The sequence below is a fragment of the Populus alba genome, chromosome 5 (assembly GCF_005239225.2).
Source record: "Populus alba chromosome 5, ASM523922v2, whole genome shotgun sequence".
Classification (NCBI taxonomy): Eukaryota; Viridiplantae; Streptophyta; class Magnoliopsida; order Malpighiales; family Salicaceae; genus Populus; species Populus alba.
The window spans coordinates 6,231,660-6,254,280 of NC_133288.1; the positions used below are offsets into that span (position 1 = coordinate 6,231,660).

Below are 22,621 nucleotides of genomic sequence, written 5' to 3' on the forward strand. Positions count from 1 at the left end.
TCTTCTTTTTTTTCAGAATAAACGATCGAGATATCCTGCAGATTCATGTCTTGTCCTTGTCGCTTCCTCTGTTAAATAAGCTAAAATAAAATAAAAATTAAAACCAAAAGAAAGCTAATTTTTGTTTGGCTTTACTTTTTAGAAATTTTTTAAAAAAAAAAAATTTTTTAATTTTTTTTTAAATTAATATTTTTAAAAAAATTTTAAATTATTTTGATGTGCTGATATCAAAATAATTTTTTTAAAAAAATATTATTTAATATATTTTAAAATAAAAAAATACTTTAAAAAACAACTATTACCCTATCCCAAACATATTCTTTATAAAATAAAATAGTTAAAAATTATTACTAATTTTATATATATATATATATATATATATATATATATATATTTGTTAATTACTGCATTTACCCCACGATCTCTCATCAAGCTAGCTTCTCTTTCTCCTCATCAATTTCAAGGTGAAAAAACATTCCATTTTATTAAAAAAATTTTAAGCTATATAGAAAAATATTTGAGAATGTAATTAAAATTATTTTTTAAAATATTATATATATTTATTTATTTAATAATGAAAAAATAATTTTAATAAATCTTTATTTAAACCGCATTTTTAATAAGATTAAGAATAATTTTTCTATTAAATATCTAATAAGAGGTTTAAAATTATTCTACATGAACTCTTTATTCATATTTCTTGAACTAATAAACCATTACTTTGCATGTAATTTTTTAATCAAGAGCAAGAGGAAGTGACAATTTCGAACTATAGCCACATGATCAAATAACTTTGATATTATATTAAATAATTATTACTTAATCTATATCTCAAGTTAACATAACTCTCAAGAACGGTTTTATGTCAACTTTTTTAACACGAGTGTCGCCTCATTAATTTTTCTTTTAATTATTATTGTGGATTCAATTTGAAAAAGAAAAATTGGAAGAATGTTTGTGTGGATACATTAGTCTCGGTATGGATGACATGCACGTAAATATTAAGCTAGAATATTAATTATTTAACTTATTCTTGATTAAAACAAAAAAGAAAACCCAACTCAAGTACCATGAAACAAAATTATGATTAAAGACAAACAAACACGGTAATGATTTATATGCATTGCTTTTGAAAATGCTGTCTTTGATAAAAATTTAAAAATATATAAAAATAATAATATTTTAATAAATTACTAAACAAAAAATATTTTGAAAAATAATTTTTACCACAATATCATAACTAAATAATTATGTTTAATTACCCTTTAATTTAAATAGTAGGTGATCATCATGTAGGATATATGGAATAATATTATTTTTTTTTGGAATAATTTGTTTGAAATTGTGATAATGATGATAGTTTAAAGTTTTTTTTGTTTAAAAATGCATTAAAATAATTCAAAAACATAAAAAAAATTCATTTTAAATCAAAAAAATTAAAATTTTAAAAAACATGATTTTCAAAATCTTATACTTACACACTCTCACTCACACATGAGACGAGAATGTGCCGAGTTGCCTCAATGGGAGACATAACGAGCAAAGGAGAGAAACAACGAATACGTTAATCTGCCAGGAGGGTAGTCCACAGTGCTGAAGATTCACATTTTAGAAAATGCAGCGAGCTAGCTTCCATCATCATCATTATTATTATTATTATTCCAATTTTTCAATTACGGGATTACGTCGTTGGAAACAATGGAACCTATAAATTGTGTTGTTTTCACCAACACAATCTAGAAATTATACTATTTTGCTAAATTATTTTTTTGGCATATGTAAATAAAAAAAAAACCCTCCCAACTTTTGAAGAACTGAGTTCTTGGGTGCTAGTAAAAGGGTGTTTGAATAGGACGTAACTTGTATTTTTTTGAGTAAAAAACATGTTTTTATAGCTTTTAAATATGTATTTTGTGCTTAAAAGGTATTGTACCTTTAACAAAAAACCACCACACCTCTAAACCAAACACACTTTTAAACACACTTTTAAAGCAGGTTGGGCAGCCTAGGACAAAGCTTGACTTGGAAGGCTTCAGAGTAAATGATCTATAAATCCATTTCTAAAATCGGAAGCAACAAAAGTGTGATGCCTTTGTCCCACTCGGAGGGGGAATCAATGGGATATGGATCCCCTTAGCCAGCAGCATTAGCTGATTCAGCTTATATAAGCAATTGTGCCTCAAAAGCAAGATTAAAACAAATAAAGTCTTCCATCTTTTGAAAAAATATATTCTAAAGTCTGTTAACCTACAAGTCAGCTATGAATATCCACCATTTTCGCCAAGATTAAGCTTTAATAATTACAGCTTGCAAGGGCCTTTGAATTCCAATTTATCGCGTATACGCAACATTCTCTAAGAGTTTTATCAAGCGAGTCCCAAACAGTTGATAAACTTCTTCACTGTATTCCTTTATCAATGTCTGCTGATGTATTCCCACTTAATCTGCTTTGATTTTGCTACATTAAAATTGTCGGCTACAAGACAACAAGTTATTGTGGAATCAAAACAGAAAATTTTATGTTATTTTACCTTCTATGTTTAATTAGAGCTAGAAAGGGAAATTTATTTCATTGTTCCTTCCTTTGTCATTAAATATTATGAAATCAGATCAGAAAATCATGCCCTCTCTGGAGGCATCTTTACATCCATAAAAGTTTTGACGGTCTCATTTTGTAGGCAAGAATGCCGGCACCAAGCATAGAGTGTCTTTGTCGGCCTCTTGGAAGATGGGAAGAGTAACGGACAGAGACACTTTGGTAGCTGGGGCCTGAGTAATTAACAGGGAGGAAAAGAAAAGGAAACAAAGACCTGTTTGAGTCTGAGTGCTTACCTCTTCCTATTACAAGTTTCAACAACACAAAAAGATCAAGTACGTAATCTGAAGCATTGAAATAAAACATACCGTTAACACCAACAGGGTTTTCAGGCATGAAGACAATCCTACCTTCAAACCTTTTACATGCTATTCAACATTTCCCCCCGCTTTTGCAGGACAAATGTGGCGGTTTGATATGAGCACAAGAATGAAGAGTTCTCAAACCTCTTCTAAACAAGTTCTTTCACAAAACTACGACCAAAATCCATTGACAGGTTTTCGGTCTTATAGACAATTTTATCTTCAAACATTTTACATTCTAAAATATATTCTCGCTCGCTTTTGAAAGTAAAATGAAGGAGTTTGGTTTGATATATACCACGCAGGGAAGATGAGTTCAAATGCTTCTTCAAGCAGACACGGGAGTTCTTTCTGTAGAAACCCTTTTCGTGGATGGCTGCTGTTTAAAAGATAACATCTTATTTAATGCACCAACATAGGCCTTGACACTAGAAACAACAATATCCATTCCTGCCCCAGATCCACTGCATAAAAGAAAACAAATAAAGATTTTTTCATTAGTCAATAAAGTCACAAAACAGACACATCAACTCAAAATAATGCAACACTAAGATGTACTACTGTACCTAAATGTCCGTTGAAAGGGTTCATCTGTTAAAGCATGGGTTGGTTCATGTTGGTTCTCCCCACGAATTACAACACGGGTAGTGGCTATCGCATCAATGCCTTCTGTAACAGCATTCATGGAGTACTCAAGAAGTGTTACTGGTTCCTGCATATACAGAAAATTGGACACGGGGGTGCCAATTTTAGTAAATAATCATCACACCTTGCGAAAGCAAATACATGCATTTGGAATGGGAAGGTTGTCAGACAACACAAAGTCCATGGCCTTCATAAAAAAAAAAAAAAAACAAAAGGATCCACAGCCCCTAAGAATATCAAGCACATAAAAAACTGAGGCACCAGTCTAAAGCATGCCATAAAGTCTTTACAGCATATTAAAACTAAAAAAATTCCAATAACAATCAGCTGTAAATAATTCCACTGTGACATTACCCCTTACCAAACAAAAAGGCAACCGGGGTAGGAAACTGGTGAGCAAACAAGAAAAAATCAAGGAAAAGAAAACTTAAAGATGAATCAAGTTTAGAACCCTGTTCTAAAATTTGATAAAGGCATAATTTTTCAACATGAAATGGAAAATCTGGCAATGTAGAGATGTAATTTTGTGTATATCCAACCTTCACAATGAGGTCAACAGCCTTGTAAGCTGAATCTACAGGCCCAGTTCCAAGAGAACATGCAACATGTTCTTCCCCATCAGCACTTAAGAGTTTAACAGTTGCAGTTGAAAGACCAAGGGTTCCACAAGTAACCTGTGTGTCAAGTTCATTCAGATTGGTTAGAATGCAGTTGAAACATCATAATAAATGAAAAGATGAACCAGCTGAAATTAAATTTCAAACTCACCTGCAAATCATGCAGCTTCCAAACATTTTCTGGTTGAAATACTTCGTCTGACACCAATGCTATCAGATCAGCATCCGTAACTCTCTAGAGCATCAGCAATTTAAATTAAGCCAACAAATAAAGAATATATTCCCACAAAAAGCCTCCCATGCATGGTTTACTTCTTTTTTCAAGAAAGCGAGATTAAAAGACCTCACTTTAATAAATGTTTCTAACACTAACATCCATTAAACAAGACAACCATGCCAGATTGTCAAGGCAATCTGCTGAATATAAGGCGAGGAATCTTCAATTTCTCTACTTTAATGCCACTATCTTTCATCATAAAGTACTCATCAATCTAACCATCATTGTTTTACCTAAGCCTTTTAACAACAAAAAGCTTGGGATGTGTTTGCTTGGGGGCGGGGGAAGACAAAATGAAAAAAGGAAAATTGTTAGAATATCATGGTTTTCTACGAGTCTCACTCCCACCAGGAGTGTTTTATGATCAAACATAAATGCAACTCATGTTATTATATATTTTTCACAAACAGGGTATACCTAGCTCCAAAAGTTTTCTCCTGATGTATTGTCTCAAGTCTCAACATTTTGAGCAGAGAAAGCTATAACCAGCACAAGATCTTCCACTTTTCCAAGATCATAGTGATAATCGAAAAGGCAGTTTAAGAAAGGAAAATATGACAAGACATCACTAGAAAAGCAATCCTCAACTTTTATTTAAAGATGCACTTTGTAAAAGTAATATATAACCTTGATGGCATTGCAAAAGGATGCTAAAAATCATCACTAGTTCACCTTTTTCGTTTCAGCTACAGCCTTGAAACGCCAAAATATATTGCCAAGTTGTGCATCATCCAGCTCATAACCAAGCTGATAGAAGCAAAAAGGAAAAACTGTTATTGCACAACACAGAGAGTCAGGAAATCCAATGAACTCTTAACATCTGCAAATCTTTGCATACCTCATTTAGTCGATCTTTCAAAGCATGTCGCCCACTTCAGCATTAAAAGGACAAAGAAAATGCCATGATTTGATAAAGAGCATATGAAAGCAAAAGCAAATAACAAATCACTTATAGAGTCCATCTTAACTAAACCACATAAATATAAGAACAGCAAACTATCACGAAGGATGCCTATCTCTACTATGAAGTGGTGGATAAACATGGATTATTGGTTTGCTCATTTACATGGGCAACAAATTAGAATCTATTAAGCCCAATCAAAATTACTTGTATGAAATTTTCAAGCATTTGTAGAAATAATGAAACTACAAAGAAAAAGTAGTTTTCCATTCATAGGTAATAATGCATCAATGGCAATATAGGAAGACTAAATATAGACAGTAGACTTAGAAGATTTTGAAGAATGGTACCTAAGTTTTCCAAGGACAATTCCAGCATCATTGGAACGTTCGAGCCCAATATCTTCAGGTGAGATAATCTCATATGTACCTTTGTGTTTCAGCATCCCATCCTTGAAAACACAAATTATATTTAGAATATATCACAGTAAACCAAATAAATTTCCAAAAAGCATCACTCTAATATTGATTAATGAGTATTCAAGGAAACACATAATATAAACAAACAGATCAAGACACCCAGGGCCAGTCTCGTGTAGCTTCAAAGAAAATAACTAAAAATCAATAGATAATAGAGAAGACATGTAAAACCAAAAGGTGTTTTAACGAGAAGCTAAAAAAATGTGAGAGAACCAATGACAAGTTTAAGCCTCTTATTTAGACACTTCCGAAATTTGATAACTTGCACATTGATTTGCATGTCTCATCTTAATTAATCCATATTGAGAAGAAAATTCTAAAGTAGATCCAATTGTAACTACACTCAGATTGCGTAAGTGAACAAGCACCTAAATAACATGTATTGGCAACATAATACAGGTAAGTTAAAAGTGAATTGATAAACACAGCACCCATGCTCAATGAAAGTGCAATAATACCAACCTGATGTATGCCACTTTCATGAGCAAAAGCATTAGCTCCAACAATAGCCTTGTGTGGCTGCACATGCAACCCTGTGTACTCTTCTACCTAAAGAATAATGTCAAGCATCATGAAAATCATATTTTATAAACAACAGAATGCATACCAGGAAAATGCAAAGCAGAGCACACAAAGAATACCATCTTGCTCGCCATAGTGATGTGTCGAGTATTGATCCCAGTATACAGACCACCTAAAACATGCTCTCCACGACATTTAATTACCATTACAACCTACATATTTGCAACTAGCATAAGTATACGAAAGAAAAATGAAGGGAAAGAAATATATCCATAGGTGAGAAGCAAGGGTAGGAGAACAGAATTTAAAAGCAAATGCTTCAATAATTAATACAAAAGCAGAATCTCTTAAATTTCAATGCTGCTTCAGAAAGCCACTTAAAAAAGAAAAGAAAGGAATATCTAGTTATACAACAATCAAATGATAACGTAAAGACCATTCATATAAAACCAAGACCAAGGAAAAAAGTGAAAGGAAGATGGTACAAATTGAGCCACAACAAATGGCTTTATCTGTCTCTACAGACGATATGTATTCTTTAAAACATTAAGATGGAACATGTCATATAAACAGTCCAAATAAAAAAAATCTAAGAAAGCATCCCCTCATGTTGATCATCCCTAGGTCTGTTCTCAGGCTATCCATGAGAAAACATTAAAGGTGAAAACTTTATTTTCGCACAGGCAATTTGAAAATTCCTTTCTCAAGAATTGGGAAAACTGTTTTCAGGGAAAGTGTAGTGAGATTTTCATCAACTAAATCAGTGAGGAAAGCCTTTTTAATCATGCAGGAAAAGGATATAAAAGAAAAGCTTTTACCTCCTCCAATGAAGCATTTCCAGCTCTTTCACCAATGCCATTGATTGTCACTTCCACTTGTCTTGCGCCTGCGCATGCCCCCTGGATTTATTAAAAGTTATGGTGTGAGTGCGATTCCATTTTAAATCAACAGGGGATTAAATAGAATAGAAAATGGCATTGACATACCGATAAAGTGTTGGCAGTAGAAAGCCCAAGATCATTTTGACAATGCGTTGAAATGATAACATTTTCAATGCCAGGAGTGTTTGCTTTTATATCGGCAATCAATTGTCCAAACTCACTAGGAGTAGTTATTCCGACTGTATCAGGTATATTCAAAGTTGTTGCCCCAGCTTTGATAACCTCACCCAATATATGATATAAAAACTCTCTCTCTGATCTGGTTTAGGATCAAAATAATGCGGTCATGTAAACATAAAATTCAACTCAAAACAATAAAAATACTAGCATTCAATTCAAACAGTCATACAAGAAATAAGGAAACCAGCTCTATAACAAAATATAGATTCATTGAAATTTCAACACGAGCAGGTACAAGTATAATCGCATTCTCACTTTCACATCCATTTTCTAACAGCAGGATCTCAAATCTAACAATAAACACACACACACACACAGACACACAATTCGACCCTGAATTCGTAGCCATTAGATAATCCAATGACCAAAAAAACAATTCCGCGTGCAACAAAATGTTGTTCACAAAAATAAAACCCCAAAACCATTTACAGCCTTCGAAACTAAAGAAATAAGATTAAAAAAACAGTGGCTATGCCTCATTTACACTCATCAATAACATAAAAATGTTCTGTAGCTTCTCTGTATCCATAAACCCCAAAGAATCATAACAGAAACTGAGCAAACAAAATTGAAAACAGAAACAAAAAACTCAAAACCCAAAAGTTCAAACCTGCCAGCGTCTTCAGGGCTAAACTCAACATCATCACAACCCAAACTCCTAGCAAATCTAACCATACTTGATGCAATTTCCACAACCTCTTCTTTACTCTTCCTCAACTTATACTCCATATGAATCCCACTGGTGGCAATAAAAGTATGAATCCTCGGTCTTTTTGCATTCTTAACAGCCTCCCAGGCAGCCCTAATATCCTTCTCGTTACACCTAGACAACCCACAAATAACAGGAACATAGCCTTCACTGTCAACTTGATTCCCAACTTCATTAGCAATCATTCTAACAGCTTCAAAATCATCTTTTGAAGCAGCAGGGAATCCAGCCTCGATTATATCAACCCCGAGTTTAGCCAGCTGGCGAGCAATGTCAAGCTTTTCTTTGGAAGTGAGTGTTGCGCCAGGGGATTGTTCTCCATCACGAAGAGTGGTATCGAAAATGCGGACGTAATTGGGGTCTGGGATTTTGTTGGGGACGTAGACAGGGCGGGTGAGAGAGGGGGAGGGGGAGGGGGAGGAAGAGGGGGGTAGTGAGGAGGTGATTGTTTTGGTTTTGAGGAGGGAAGGGGAAGTGGAACTGGAAGGGAAGGCAATGGAAGGAGGAAACGAGAGTTTTGTTGTGTTCGGAGAGAAAAGAAATCTGTTGAGGGAGATTTGAGAGACGGAGAATTTCGGGGTGGTGGAAATGGAAGCCATGGGAGGAAAAGTAAAGTAAAACCCTAAACTGAGAAATGCAAGGGAGGAGGAGAAGGAGGGTGTAGTTTTTCAAAGGAAGCCGGCGCAGTCAAAGCGGTAAAAAGGATTTTGTGTGGTCCACAGTTGAGATGACTACATGTATATTCCACAAACATGCAGCTTGTGCTACAGAGGTTGCCGCCCGCCACTGGGATAATTTTTATTTTGGCACAAAAAAATATTAAAAAAATATATAATATTTAAGTTGTGTGTTGAGTTTAATGAACTCTATTAATTTAATAATATTATTAAAAAATCAAATGTTATTAATAAAAAATAATAATTCAATGCAAAAGATGAACACTTGTTAAATATTATAAAAATATATTTTCACAATATTCCACAAACATCTCAATAACCTTATCTATTGACAAAATAAAAATTAAATGAGAATAGGATAATAGAAAAAAATATATATAAATATAAAAAATTAAGACAAAAAATTAATTATTATGTTAATTTTTTATTATAAGACTGAAAGCATTATATATAAAAAAAACAACAAGGGTTAAAAAAAAAAAAACAACACAAAAAAATGCAAAATAAAAAAAAAGAATAAAAATAATGAGTGTTAAAATTGCAAAAAAAAAATAAATCATGCAACAACAAATTTTAAATTTAAGAGTTAAATTGAAAAGAATAAAAACATTAATAAAAAACAAAAATCAAAAGAACAAATACAAAAAAAAAAAAAAAAACTATAAACTTGGATTGAAAGGTGAAACTAAAAATAATGAAATTTTCATAAAAGATTCAAGGGGAAAAAAATAAAATATCATAAAAATAAGCATTAAATCTTAAACATCAAAATATAATTAAAAAAATGAATATTAAGAATTTTTCAATGTATTTTTTTACATTAAAAAAAACTTATAGATATAAATAAAAAAAAAATTATGTACTAATTTAATTAAACAACCCAGCAACCATTATGTAAAGCAATGAAAAAAAAATCATCAACAATAAAAAAAAAATTGAGAAAAATATGTGAGAAATAAAGATTAAAATATCTAACATCACAATACGGGTAATTTGCTTAGTTATATTTAATGAATTCCTTTATTAAAATAAATTTGTAATAGAAAAACATATAAAACTTCTAATAGAAACTGACACACATAAATTTTATTGAACAATAATTAAAAAATAATAATGTAAGGCTGCACATTAGAAAATCTTATAAAAAAATAATATTTAAAAAAACAAATTTAATTGTATAAAATTGAGAAAAAATCATAGATGAATCATATTTATCTCTCTAAAAATTAAACACACAGGCCTAGTAGACAAGGCGTTGTCCAATATCATTTAAAAATAATCACAGTCTAATTATAACAGAAGCCCAAAACTTATATAAAAAATATTAGCAAATAATGCATTATTTTTTAAAAAACTAAAAATAATAATAATAATTAGACAAAGCATTGTCAAATAAGGTAAATCAAGCCTGGTAGGGTCTGGCCTAATAAAGCACACAGGCCTTTATTTTTAAAAAAATTTAATTGGACATACGATATATTTCAGAAAAAAGGGATGCGTTGCTTGCGAAATGTAGAATCTGATCACTGTGGTGACCGGAAAAATAAAGTTCTTTGTTTTTTATCTAAAATTCTATTTTCAATCTATTTTTGACCAACAACACCTAGAAAAACATCATAGAGACTTTGTTAAACCAATCCATGGCCACCGAAAAGCCAATAAACCGCCTCAAAACCTGAAATCCACCTGAAACAAATTCTTCTCAAGCTCAGATTTGTTGTTTTACATGTTTTCAAAGTAAACAAACACCTAACTGTAACCCATTTTATCATATAAAACCTTTTGACATAAAAATTTATTTGTGTTTGGTGGACGAAATCTTTTTCAGTAACCATTTTCTCTTTTTAAGTTGAAATTTGGTGACTCCTTCTCAAGCTCAAATTTGTTGTTTTACCTGTTTTCAAGGTAAACAAACATCTAATTATAATTTATTTTATCATATGAAACCTTTTCACATAAACATTTATTATTTTGATGGTTGGAATCTTTCTCAGTAATTATATATTTTTTTTAAGCTAAGATCTAGTGACTTTTTCTCTCTCTCTTTCCAATAAAAAAAAATTGAAAAAAAAGAAAAATAAAATTAGGTATCAAAATGAATTTGTCTTGACACTTAATAAGCCTAGCGTATATTAGTTGTCAGCTAGGGAAGAACTAACAAAGAATTGGAAGTTTTAGAGAAAAAGATGGAGAAGTTGGGTTGACTTTTGGCTTACTTTCCTTAAACACAACGTAACTAACAATGGTATAAATCCTCGAAGATAGATAAGTTTCCACCTTAGAGATGAAATAGAGAGATATATATTCGTGATGAGGTTGTAAACCTACAAAACAAGTCCTCTATGTAGGTTATGGAGACCCTATGGCTAAATAAAAGAAAAAAGAGTTCATTTATGATGGTTGATCAGAATCTCATTAAACCTAGCAGCAAATCCAAACAAAACTATAAAGTTGACATTGGTGTATGGTGTTGTAAGGATCTTATTATTATTATAAATTTATACAGCCATGTAGAATCCTGAAGACCAAACAGGCCAGCAACTCCCTTGCCCTCTTACCTGTCTCTCTCTCAAGATTTATATTTTAGTGAGAAGACACCAAAATAGCCAGCCCATTGGTCTTGAATGTCGAGCTTGTGTTGAGGAATCAGGAGACAGGTCAAGGAAGATGAAAACCGTGACTCAATATACAGATTAGATCAGTGCTAAATGGCTGGTTTTATACAGACGCCATTCAAGATCTCTTGGTCGGTGCTGTCTTTTTCTTTCTTTTCTAATGAGGTTTTCTTCTTCGTGGACGTAGTGCATATGTAATATTGATTGAAGTCCTCTTGTATAGCTAGAATGCACATCTCTTATGCCCTTCTGCGTTTCTCAGCTTTTCTTCTTCCATTTGGTGTTTTTTGTTCTTGGGAAAACTGAAACCAGTCAACTGCTGGTGGGAAATGGAAATTCTGCTAATATGGCCTGTTCTTGATATTTCTTTATTATGTTCTTCCACCAAGTTCAACCCTTCTTTTGATTTTAATACAAGGATAGCCCCCAAGTTAATATTCAGTGCTTTTCTACCCCGATTCGATCCATCACTCATTACTCTTTCTGTTGCTTATTTCTTGTTTGAATCAATAGTGAAAACTAAAATTCCAGATTTGCGTGCTTTGCTGTATTTGATTTGAGAATTGAGATGATGATACAGGGGAGAGCTGATCATGAGTGTGTAGTAGCGGCAAGGACAGGGGAGATTGCAAGAAATTAGGAGATGGAGGGTCAGAGGAGACTCTTTCTGAGAATGAGGACTCCATACACACTCAGTCTAGTCCTTAGACCATAGGTATTAGTTGGGTAGGGTATGGTCTCAGCCATTGAACATTCGAATCTGCAGAATTAGCAAGTCTATTTCACTGTACCCTTTTTGTTAATCCATCAGCAAATCTCTTTCCATTATGAATGATTTTCCAAATTGGTTGACCTGTTGTTTTTTGGAATTGAGGTGAGGGTAATAATGGTCTACCAGGATATCTATCATTCTCTTAGCTATCACTCCTAGAGAAGATATCATTTAGAACAAGTTTACGTGATAGCTGCCAGCTTCCCCAGCAACTCAAGTCATTGAGCACGGCCAGCATCCAAATTTACATTCTCAAGTCTTTGTCTGCCAGCTTTTATTGGCAATTTCTATCATATAATAAGAATTAATTATCACGTTCCACCACCTACATTGAGTGTGATATTAAATTTCCAAGAATAACTGTGGATATATGTACATACCTGGAGAACTACAAACAGAGAGAGGTGAATGAAATTGAGATTAAGAACGATGTACACCTAGTATTTGGTGTAATCTATAGACAATCTTCCTGTCCTCCGCTCAGCTCTATTGCAGCTGAATGTTTGTGCGGAACATCATATAAGAAAACACACTGCTCACTGCAGATAATCCCTTGCAGGTCACTTTGACCATCTCTGTTTTATGGTAATTCCACATGGTGTTCGATGCTTTATTACGGAACAGTTTGCTCAAAAAGCAGATTTCACTTGTTATAGCACTTGGGTAAGTACCATAACGATCTGTTCAGGCTGTTTCACTAGAAAATGACAAGAGAGGGATGGATGAAGGACGCAATTGAATTGATGAAAAAAAGGTCTTAGTTGAGGAAGAAAGAAAATCAGTCAGCAACCCATGTTTCGTATTTATGCAAGTCCTTCTCTATGTCATCTGATCTAGTCTCGTTCATTTTACAATTTTGTATCAAAGTAAGAACACCTAGAGAAGGATGCATAATACAAGAAAGTATACTTACTTAGGCTAAGCAGTTCCTGTTATCAACCTTTCCTGTTGATCTAACCTTTTCACCTTTATAATGCCAAAGAGAACTTGGAAACTGAAAAATGCACAAAGGATGGATGCTGCAGTGGCTGGTACCTAGGAAAGATGACACATTTACACAAATGATTATTCAAGATCAAGAAGAAAGATGCAAAATAATGCCATAGCAAACACAAATTACTGCCTATGGCTTACTCGAATGGAGTGGAGAAATAAAATCGTTGCGAGGTTAATTAGACTTCCAGCAGCTACAGCCTGATGATTGGTTAAAAAGGATGTTACCAACAATTACATATTCAGATCCAGACACATCGCAACATATTAAGTAAAATATTTATGTTGCAGTATAAACTCCATGAAATATTTATTTTTCTGTACAAACTAATAAAACAAATACATATTTTGTATACAAGCATGGTTCTTGTGTTTCAACTTAACCAATGAAGGGGCAGGCAAGTCAACTATAATTCTAGACATGCTAAAATGCCATAAATGCACGAGTTCACTGATTTAATTTTTTTTGCTATACATGCAAATTCAGTATTTTCTAAATGCAGAAACAGCATTGATGGTGAAAATGTTAAAGATAACGATCTTGTTCAAGCTTCTTGACAAAAAATCACAACCAGGGTAAATTCCTCTATCACTATTTATACAAGTTCTCGGCAAAACATGTGTCATGTCCTGAAGCAACTAACATGCAAATTTTCAACAGAAGCATAGTTCAAATATGTCAAACCATGAATAGTGCATTCAGTGATAAAAGAGGAAATATTAACATTGCGTTCAATGAAACTTAAATGAAAGATAAACAAGAATAAGATGGGCATGATTTCCCCAAAGTCATAAGACAGATTAACTAACACTCCCTATTGTCTTCTGAACAGCTGCAACACGCTGGAATGCCCTCTCAGCCTCCAGAGTTCGAACTCGAAGCTTCAAATCACCTTGCTCCTGCAAATGTAGGGTTGATTGCTAAGCAACAAGTATGGAAGAGTAGAATCCACAGGCTTGCTATGAAGCAGTAGAGTCATTAAAATACTCAAATTAAAAATACACAAGGGACTCCTGAATCCTACCAATCGTTGGATAGTTTCAGCAAGTTTTTGAACTCTATCAGCCTGTCTAAATAAGTTGTGGAATGCACGAGACTGCCTGTCCCACCTCTTTCTGAAGTCCTGAAACATTTACTGGATTGGTTATGAAAATAAGACCACATATTATGTTCAATGCACAGGGTTAGACTACAGTAAGATGGTCCTACTTCTAGAGAACTAAACAGAAAAATAAAATCTCTACCTTCAAGAGAACTTCAACTCCAGCTTCACGAAATCTTAGCAGCTCAAGTGCATAGCTGAAAGATAACGCACGCAGGATATGTTAGGCATATAATTTACATACCCGACCTAATTTTAGAAATCTCCTAAGAACATTTAGAAAATTGCAGCAGTAGCTGCATCACTCACGGTTTGGCAATCTCTGTAATATCAAACCGAGGGTCGAGGCCTTTCCCAATGCCATCCAATACTGCAGAGAAAATAATTTCTTGTCTACTGTTAATGTTGCGCATAGCATTGCATAACAATGATCCCACCAAATTACAGTACTTCACCTGAAAATGCTCTCACAACAAATGTGAAAGTGGCAGGAAAACGGAAAGGTTGATCTGCTGCAATGGATAATAAATCTTCCCCTGTTAAGAGAATGTAACATTATGAGCTGCAGTTTTCTAAATGTTCGTGGAAATGAGTTGAAAGCTACGAAATGCAATATCTTATCCAAACTAGATAATTTGCACAATCAATGGGACAACGAAGTTCAATGGAAGAGCAGGTGTAACCTCTACTAAGACTTGACTTTAAGTATCCCAGATTGAGAAACAATTTCAACTCATCTAAACCTTTATCCAAAACTAGTTGGGGATCCATATCCTAAGATTGAGAACAAAGAAAGGAAATTAAAACAAAGAAAACTTGAATGATAAGTGTTAAACTAATAGACGCCTATTAATTTTATTTATATATTAACAACAGTTGCTTTTGTGCAGATGCCAACATAAAGTGAGAAGCTCTCACCACGTTCCTATTTGGAAATATATTTTACTAAATTAGATACCAATATATGTAAGGGGCATTTCCATGACTTCAGTCAAAGAATTTGGAAACTCAAATATAGAACACCACTATAGAAATTACCTATTGCAGCCAGACGTTGCTTCCTTTTCTCCATCTTTTCCTCCTTGGTCAATTGTTTTTTAAATCCAAGTTCTGTTGTTGCCATTTCTCTCTCTCTTCTTTGAGCAGCAAGACGCTCTTCAAAACTGCCAAACTTTGAGATTAGAATTTTGTGTTTATAGGCTGAACAAAGAAACATCAATACATCACTTATTAGATTATCCTAAGGTAGTTTCCACGTTCCCACTTTGCTTCATTGTGCAACCTATCAAAGTGTCAGTAAATCGACTAGCTTTTTGGCATCACAGTATGTGTGATTCCAAATGAATGCCCAGCTTCTCTTCTTGGTCTCTTGTAATGACTGTCCCCAGTTCCACTTCATCAGAGAATGCCACAATCTTAAGAACCTCCCTCTCAATTTTTCAATTCATTATCAACCTTGGGACCTTGAAAAAAGGGCATGATGGAAAGGTTATGCCTTCTTTCACCAAATGAGCAATCATCTGTCATTTACGCTTGATCTCTGATATATCTCATACCAGCTGAGCAGCTAAACCTTAATAAAAGTAAAGACAGGAGCAATACTTCAGTCAAGATCCTCTCTCCTTGTTCAATCTGGGCTAGAGACTTAACCCTTGATCTATCTAAGCCATCAGCCTAGGTTGCTTCTTCTGTTGATCAGCTGAGCCTCTAAGCTATCCTTGAACTTCCCACCTTGGAAGAGTTTGTAAATTCGTTGGAGTTAAATTATTATTCATTATTATAGGAATAGAATGGCACAGACAACTTTGAGCAGAATTTTCTTCCTATCAGAAAAAATTTTAGATGATCCCTATGAGTGTTCTAATTTAGCATCCAAAAGTGTCTACAATTACAAATAGCCTTATCCTTCCCTCACAATATTTATTTTTGTCTTTGAGATTGTTCCAAATGCTACCCAAATCAGCAGATGAGGAATTAGTCAAAATTATGCAATGTGGTGTTTTGAATAAATAATAAAGATAGTGATAACAATAAATGAAAGATAACCTAACCAGTTATCCTTTTCTTTCAAAGCACCTGTTGAGGAAGAATTGTGCAGTTCTTCTGACAGCTGTCATGTCTCCAGTAGGCACAAGGACACCCATTTGTACCATTGCCTCAAGGACCTGCACTAGCATAGAAATCCATCAGACAATGCGAACCGTGGCATGCTAAGTCTGTCAAATAAGAAAAGGGAAACCTGGCCCCATGGACCACCATACTTAAGACACACAATCACCTTATCTGGATCCTTTTCATAAACTCCGTAGAATGTTTCCAGCAACCCTTCTCGAATGTTTGGACTGATACTGCAATATGCAAAGGCAAAGGACAGTCATCATTTGAAACTTGATAATGGACTTGGTTGGTATACTAATTGAAGGTAGCCAGAAGAGGACCAAACAGTACCTTCCCATCATTCCAAAATCATAAAAGATCAACCTTCCCCCATTGACATCATCAACAGCTATATTTCCTGGATGCTGCAGGGAAATAAATGAGATCTGGTCACATACTCAACGAACTTCAGATGCCTTTAAGGAATCATGAAATAGAAGGATCACATATCCCTCATCTTTAAAATGAGAAATAATCATAGAACAATTTTTGGAAGGCTTTGAGGACTCTGACTATCAACGCATGTCAAAGCTGTTAGATTGTATCCAAACTTTCCTTTATTGCTCAAAAGGACAACAACTTCTTTTTCCATTTGATTGGACCAGAAATTTATTGGCGCAGCCACCAAGGAATGTAGCTTCGACGTGATTAGGATGCACGTGTCAAATACAGTGACTACATCTGCTTTTGGTCTAATTTACCTCTCTTCTATTAGGTTTTAGATGAAGTTCAATGACCTCTCCATGTCCCACTTTCTCTGTGATGAGTGTGAAATCAATTTCTAATTCTAGATGTCTCTGATATCCCTCCATATTTCAAATGCAGAATCATCTTCACATAGCAAGCACTAAATTAAAATCATATCTGTTTCATGATTCAACTCAAGACACTATCCATATTCATGCAACATCATTTTAAAAATTAATGATGCTATTATTTTGAATTAAGGGAAACAAAAGCATGTCAAAGAAACTCTAAATCCTATCAGCATCAAGTAAGGTAACCTATGATACACTGCAGTCAGAAAATTAAAAACTGCTCTTCAGATGACTATCAAGCATCACCTGCTGAAATTTTGAAACAACAATAAATAAGACTTCTAAGAACATTTTCCCATGAAAATTGAGATTTCAGGTCAATGCATATCGATCACACCTCAAGATGCAAGGCATACGATTAATCAAGCTTTTCATCCAAGGAATCTAAAAACCTTACACCTTCAGCATCTCCAGCAGAATTTTCTAGATCTCTGTTTTTTTTTTTACTTAGGAGGTAAGCCTTTCAATAAAAACCTTACATGCCCTTGAAATAATTTGTGTGTATCCTCGTATGAAAGTACAGTAAGCTCAGAATTCAGGTTCACTTTCTCAAACAATTTTGACATACTGAGAATCTTAAATAGCAAATATTTCAATTACCAATAAAAACTGAAAATGGCAGCAAACTCACAGGGTCAGCATGGAAGAATCCATGAGATAGAATTTGTTCCAAATAAGATTCAACTGCATATCGTCCCAATCTGCAGAGCATGATAAAGATAAAGATTTTTAGCAGACAATAAAGTAATTTTTTGACTATACTAAATCACACGATTACAAGCACTGAAAGGACAAGAGTTAAAGGTAGAATGTTATATGATTTCACCAAGCTTAATAGAAGCAGATTATCTTAACCTTTTGCGATCAACACCCAATTGATCTAAAGCTTGAATTTTGTTTATTTTGATCCCTGGGACATACTCCATTGTCAGAACCTACATTCAGATGAATAAATAAAGGAGCAAGAGGTTACAAATAACTTTAGAAATGGTGTTTTATAAGAAAAAAATAGTGCTTAAGTTCATAATTAGAACCTGTGGAGTGGTGTATTCCCAATATATTGTCGGGACTTTTACATATTCCATCTTTTTGAAATTACTTGCAAACAGTTCTGCATTAGCAGCTTCCTTAGTATAGTCAATCTCCTGAAAATGTCAAATACTATTAGCCGTTGCAATCAGAAAACTGAACTGTAATGCAGCTCCATAATAAATTATGTTAATGACCCCTAGGCACAAGACCTGCGAGTTAAACCATAATTAAATTTAAAAACTTAAATTTACAATTTTATTGAATTTCTTTAAAGTAGAGAAAATTAATCTCAAAAGGCATTACTAGTCATTTTGTACTTGGTTGCATGCTGTTAGAGCTCATTTATGTGGTTAAATCATAGGCTGCATGTATTTGATCACTCATTTCTTGAGGTGTTCCCTTTTATCTCCCTGCTCATCCATGTCACTTATCCTGACTTAAAGTAGACTAAAGATTGTGAAAATCTTGTATCTTAAAGCATGGCCATCCTAATGTTCATTTAATTTGCAACTCTATCCCAGGCATGTGTTTGATTGCAACAACAACCAACATTTAATGAGGGGCTTCCCTTCTGTCCTCCTACTCATCTATGTCCCACATCCTGATTTCAATTTGTCTAAGATGGTGAGAATGTTGTTTCAAGAAACATGACCATCCTAGTGCTCAATTCATTTCAAATTTATCAAAAACCTCAATGCTTAACTTACAACACCAACTTAAGGAAAAAACATTAATTATTGCAAACAGCAAAACTTTAACTTGGGAAATTGGAGTAAAAGAATAGATGCCACTTGTTTTTTTCTGAGCAATCAGGAAGATGAGGTCATAAATGGAACACTGCTACCTGATACAAGACACTTGCACATTCATCATATATTGCAACCCAGTCCCTCTTTGCACCATCTGACTTTGGGTCAATCTTTTGAAGATATTCAGCTATTACCTGGAAACAATCAGCAACTAGGCGATGCTTCATATATCTCAGACTTTTAAACCCTCATGGCCCCAGCAAAAGTGATGCAAGGAATTTCTAAAGTATAAAGGAAACTAACCCTCAGGTTTTTTAGGTCAATATCGAAAAGATCCTTGAGACCAGGTCTTTGGACTTTAATCACGACTTCCTGTCCTTTCAATCTTGCACGGTGAACTTGACCTACATTAAGAAACAGAGGGGGGGGAAGGAAGAACAAGAAAGAAATTGCAACGTTAGATATCTCTTTCTTATCATCAATTGCATCACAGAAAACAAATGTCAAACAGCAAATTGCAAAAGTTTCCCCATCAAAAAACAACCAAAATGAAATAAAAATTACCAAGACTTGCGGCAGCTATGGGTTCGTAGTCAAACCGATCAAAGATATCATCCACTGGAGCTCCAAGCTCTTCCTCAACAATAGAAACAGCAGTCTCTGATGGAAATGGAGGAACTTGATCCTGAAAGAATACATCAATTTAGACCATCCCAAATAAATCACGAACTCCAAAAAAATGGACTATAGAAGAAAATTGAACCAACTGAAAAATACATACAATGAGAAGCCTTTTTTGCTAAGAAGGTTTTTGGGAGTGTGGTAACGGTTGTTTTTCAAAGTGCTTTTCGCTCAAAAATACATCAAAATAATGTTTTCTCATTTTTTAAAATTCATTTTTGACATCAGCACATCAAAACAATCCAAAAACACTAAAAAATATTAATTTGAAGCAAAAATAAAATCAAATTTTGATGAAAAGCAAGTTGAAACATAATGTCAAACTCCCAATAGCGAAAGAAAAGTCTTGACCTGAAGCTCAGACAACTGATCAACATATTCTTGAGCAAGAATATCCACTCTTGTAGAGAACTGCTGACCAATTTTTATGAATGTTGGACCTAATCTTAATATGCTTTCCTTTAACCACTTAGCAAGGGCCTTCCTCCTTGCAACTTTTTTCTCCTCTGTCATTCCTCCTGCATATTTTCATTTGAATAATCAGACAGACCAGCAGAGGAAAAAAAGGGAAAACTTAGCAAGATAAATCAAGAGGCTGATCATCCTGATAAATTAACAATTTCCGTAAAACTCATGGGTTATTGAGAGCTCCAGTCACACAAATCAGACCTGAAGTACAAATACAAGAGCAACAAGATGCGAAAACTACACGATGATGATTCAAAATTTAAATTATATTTTTTTACCACTCAACCAATACCAATCAACTAGAAATCACTTACCTCGATAAGAGAATTTTTGGTTGTTCAGCCAAGCCTTGAAGATAAATGTTAAAACAGATCCCCATATTTCCAAAGTCCTTTGTATTGTTGAGTAGGTCTTGAATTTACTCCAACGCCCTCCAGGTGCAACAGAAACCTGCAAGACCATGAATTGTCATCCCAAACAAACAGTGTAGCACGATGAAGCCTGAATTAAATAGGGGGGGGGGGTATACTATTGAGGTAATTCTATCTCCATGACCTCTGGTAAAACCATACAGGACTAGAAACTTGCAAAGACAACATATCCAGAAATGAAAGCTTGCAATCTTGCTCAACTAAAGTTTCTCAGTCATTCTCCTATCACAAAGCCTCATGTCTTGCTTAACAACAAACCAGATCCCTTCCGTCAGAGTTGCTAATGGCTCAACTTTATTCTCCGATGCTTGAATTACCATCCTAAGAAAGATAATCTGCTGATAAACAGCCAACTGGTAGGGCACATTTCCTAAAATGGACATCAATCTCAAGTTCTCCAGGAATCCATTCATACTTATCTCATGTTATATCTATGATACAAAGGGAAAATATGGACTAAGCGTACAAGTATTACTAACAAGTGACGATGCATGCAAGATTACTATTTACAAACCAAAATGATGGTATTCCCCCCCTTTTTTTTTCCTTTAGATTGAGAGATTATTGGTGCTTGCTCTTCCTTCCCTTAACCCTCTCAGCCCAGGTATGAGCCAAACTTTAATCAAGATTGCTTAGACAACACAAAGTAAGAAGTTAAACTAGTTAGTTAGCAATAATCAGTCCTTTCTTTAACTAAATTCAAATCAAGCACGTAAATTCTAAGACCCATTTATTTCCTATGAAACACAATAATCAAGCAATACTTTTTTAAATGATGAAAATAAAAGAAATAAAACCTCAACTTTTTGACCAGCACGCTTAAACCAAGCCTCTTCTTTCCCGATTTCCTCTATCCTCTTCTTCCTTCCATCCTCCTTCAACACTTCCTTTTCCTCCTCCACCACAATCTTCGCCGTCGCTGTGGCTGCCACACCATTTCCACTCGCATACTTCATCAAACTCCCATTACTACTACTCTCTCCCTCCTCCACACTCACAACTCTACCATTTACATACCTCTCCACTGATCCATTAACTCTTCCGTTCCCATTTCCATTCAGTTCTTTCAAAATTTCTCGCTCTCTCTCCTCGATCACTGCAGTATCCTCACTCAAGGCTCGAACCACTGGAGTCCGAAGAGGAATATTGAATTTAAGTTTTTTACTAGAAACATTTAGTTTAGAAAGAGAGTTTCTAGAGAGAGGAAGTAGGTGGTGGTGATGTTTCCGAGTTCTGGTTTGTGGAGAGATGAAAGTGAGCTCTGGTAGGGGTAAAGAAGAAGCCATTAATGGAGATTTTGATTTTATTATTTCAAATCAAAACCGTAATCTTCATTTATTTTTTTTATTCTTTTCTTGTATAGAGTGTGTTTGTGCTGAAGAGATTTGTGGTATGAGGATGAAGCAGAGGGGAGTTTTGACACGAAGAAGAACAAGACAGGGATGGAGTTTGTTTTTAATAAGAAAAAAAAATTATTGTAATGGTACTTTTAATTTGAGAAACTACATATCAGTCTCTCAACTCTTCATATAGTTCAATTGTATCCTAAAATTGAGAAACATTGTCCTCAAACGAAATGCAATTATTAACAAAATCCGTTATTAGGGTTGATGTGCGTGCGTGTTTATATTGTGTTTATGCTTTTAAATATTCTAATAAATGGATTTTTTTTATCAAAATAAAAGAAAGGTGATTAAAAACAGTTAAGAATTATCAAATGAAAATAATTTATTCGTTGCTTCTTTCAATCAGGATTGGAAGAGTGGAGTTTATGATTTTAGTGAGGAGTTTTCTGAATAATCCTGGACTTTGAGGACCTAATTGAAAGTATCTGTGTAGTTAGATGGCGGTTTTATAGATTTCCACGAAATTAGGAAACCATGTAAAAGACAAAGAGGGCGGGAGGGAGGGAAAGGGGTGGAGGAGGGGAGGACACGTGGCAAGCAGGAAGATTAG

The 22,621-nt window shown here is 34.2% G+C and overlaps 2 protein-coding genes across 4 annotated transcripts; both read right to left on the reverse strand.

Annotated features, from left to right (window-relative positions):
• Positions 1–2,864: 2,864 nt before the first annotated feature.
• On the reverse strand, positions 2,865–8,877 carry LOC118039386 (2-isopropylmalate synthase 1, chloroplastic). The gene is made up of 12 exons (XM_035046076.2): positions 8,071–8,877; positions 7,326–7,539; positions 7,158–7,238; positions 6,459–6,551; positions 6,280–6,366; positions 5,689–5,789; positions 5,276–5,309; positions 5,110–5,184; positions 4,312–4,395; positions 4,083–4,217; positions 3,465–3,610; positions 2,865–3,362 (listed from the first exon to the last, which is right to left on the reverse strand). The coding sequence occupies exons 1-12, from the start codon at positions 8,766–8,768 to the stop codon at positions 3,227–3,229; spliced, it is 1,884 nt and encodes a 627-aa protein (XP_034901967.1). The 5' UTR covers positions 8,769–8,877; the 3' UTR covers positions 2,865–3,226.
• A 3,617-nt stretch (positions 8,878–12,494) lies between these two features.
• LOC118039345 (protein ACTIVITY OF BC1 COMPLEX KINASE 8, chloroplastic) lies at positions 12,495–22,114 on the reverse strand. 3 transcript variants are annotated; one of them, XM_035046052.2, is made up of 21 exons: positions 21,469–22,114; positions 20,549–20,684; positions 20,118–20,284; positions 19,650–19,770; positions 19,389–19,489; positions 19,181–19,279; positions 18,339–18,449; positions 18,160–18,239; positions 17,936–18,005; positions 16,778–16,851; positions 16,608–16,677; positions 16,406–16,494; positions 15,368–15,492; positions 14,785–14,865; positions 14,639–14,699; positions 14,472–14,526; positions 14,252–14,350; positions 14,037–14,126; positions 13,368–13,427; positions 13,147–13,268; positions 12,495–12,930 (listed from the first exon to the last, which is right to left on the reverse strand). In XM_035046052.2, exons 1-20 carry the CDS (start codon positions 21,949–21,951, stop codon positions 13,152–13,154), a joined length of 2,289 nt encoding a protein of 762 aa, XP_034901943.1. In that variant the 5' UTR covers positions 21,952–22,114; the 3' UTR covers positions 12,495–12,930; positions 13,147–13,151. The 3 variants fall into 3 exon arrangements, 2 of the variants coding, with proteins under 2 accessions (XP_034901943.1, XP_034901926.1); XM_035046035.2 differs by having other exon boundaries at positions 21,463–22,114; XR_004685913.2 differs by lacking the exons at positions 12,495–12,930; positions 13,147–13,268; positions 13,368–13,427 and having other exon boundaries at positions 14,056–14,126; positions 14,252–14,362; positions 21,463–22,114.
• Positions 22,115–22,621: the final 507 nt, after the last annotated feature.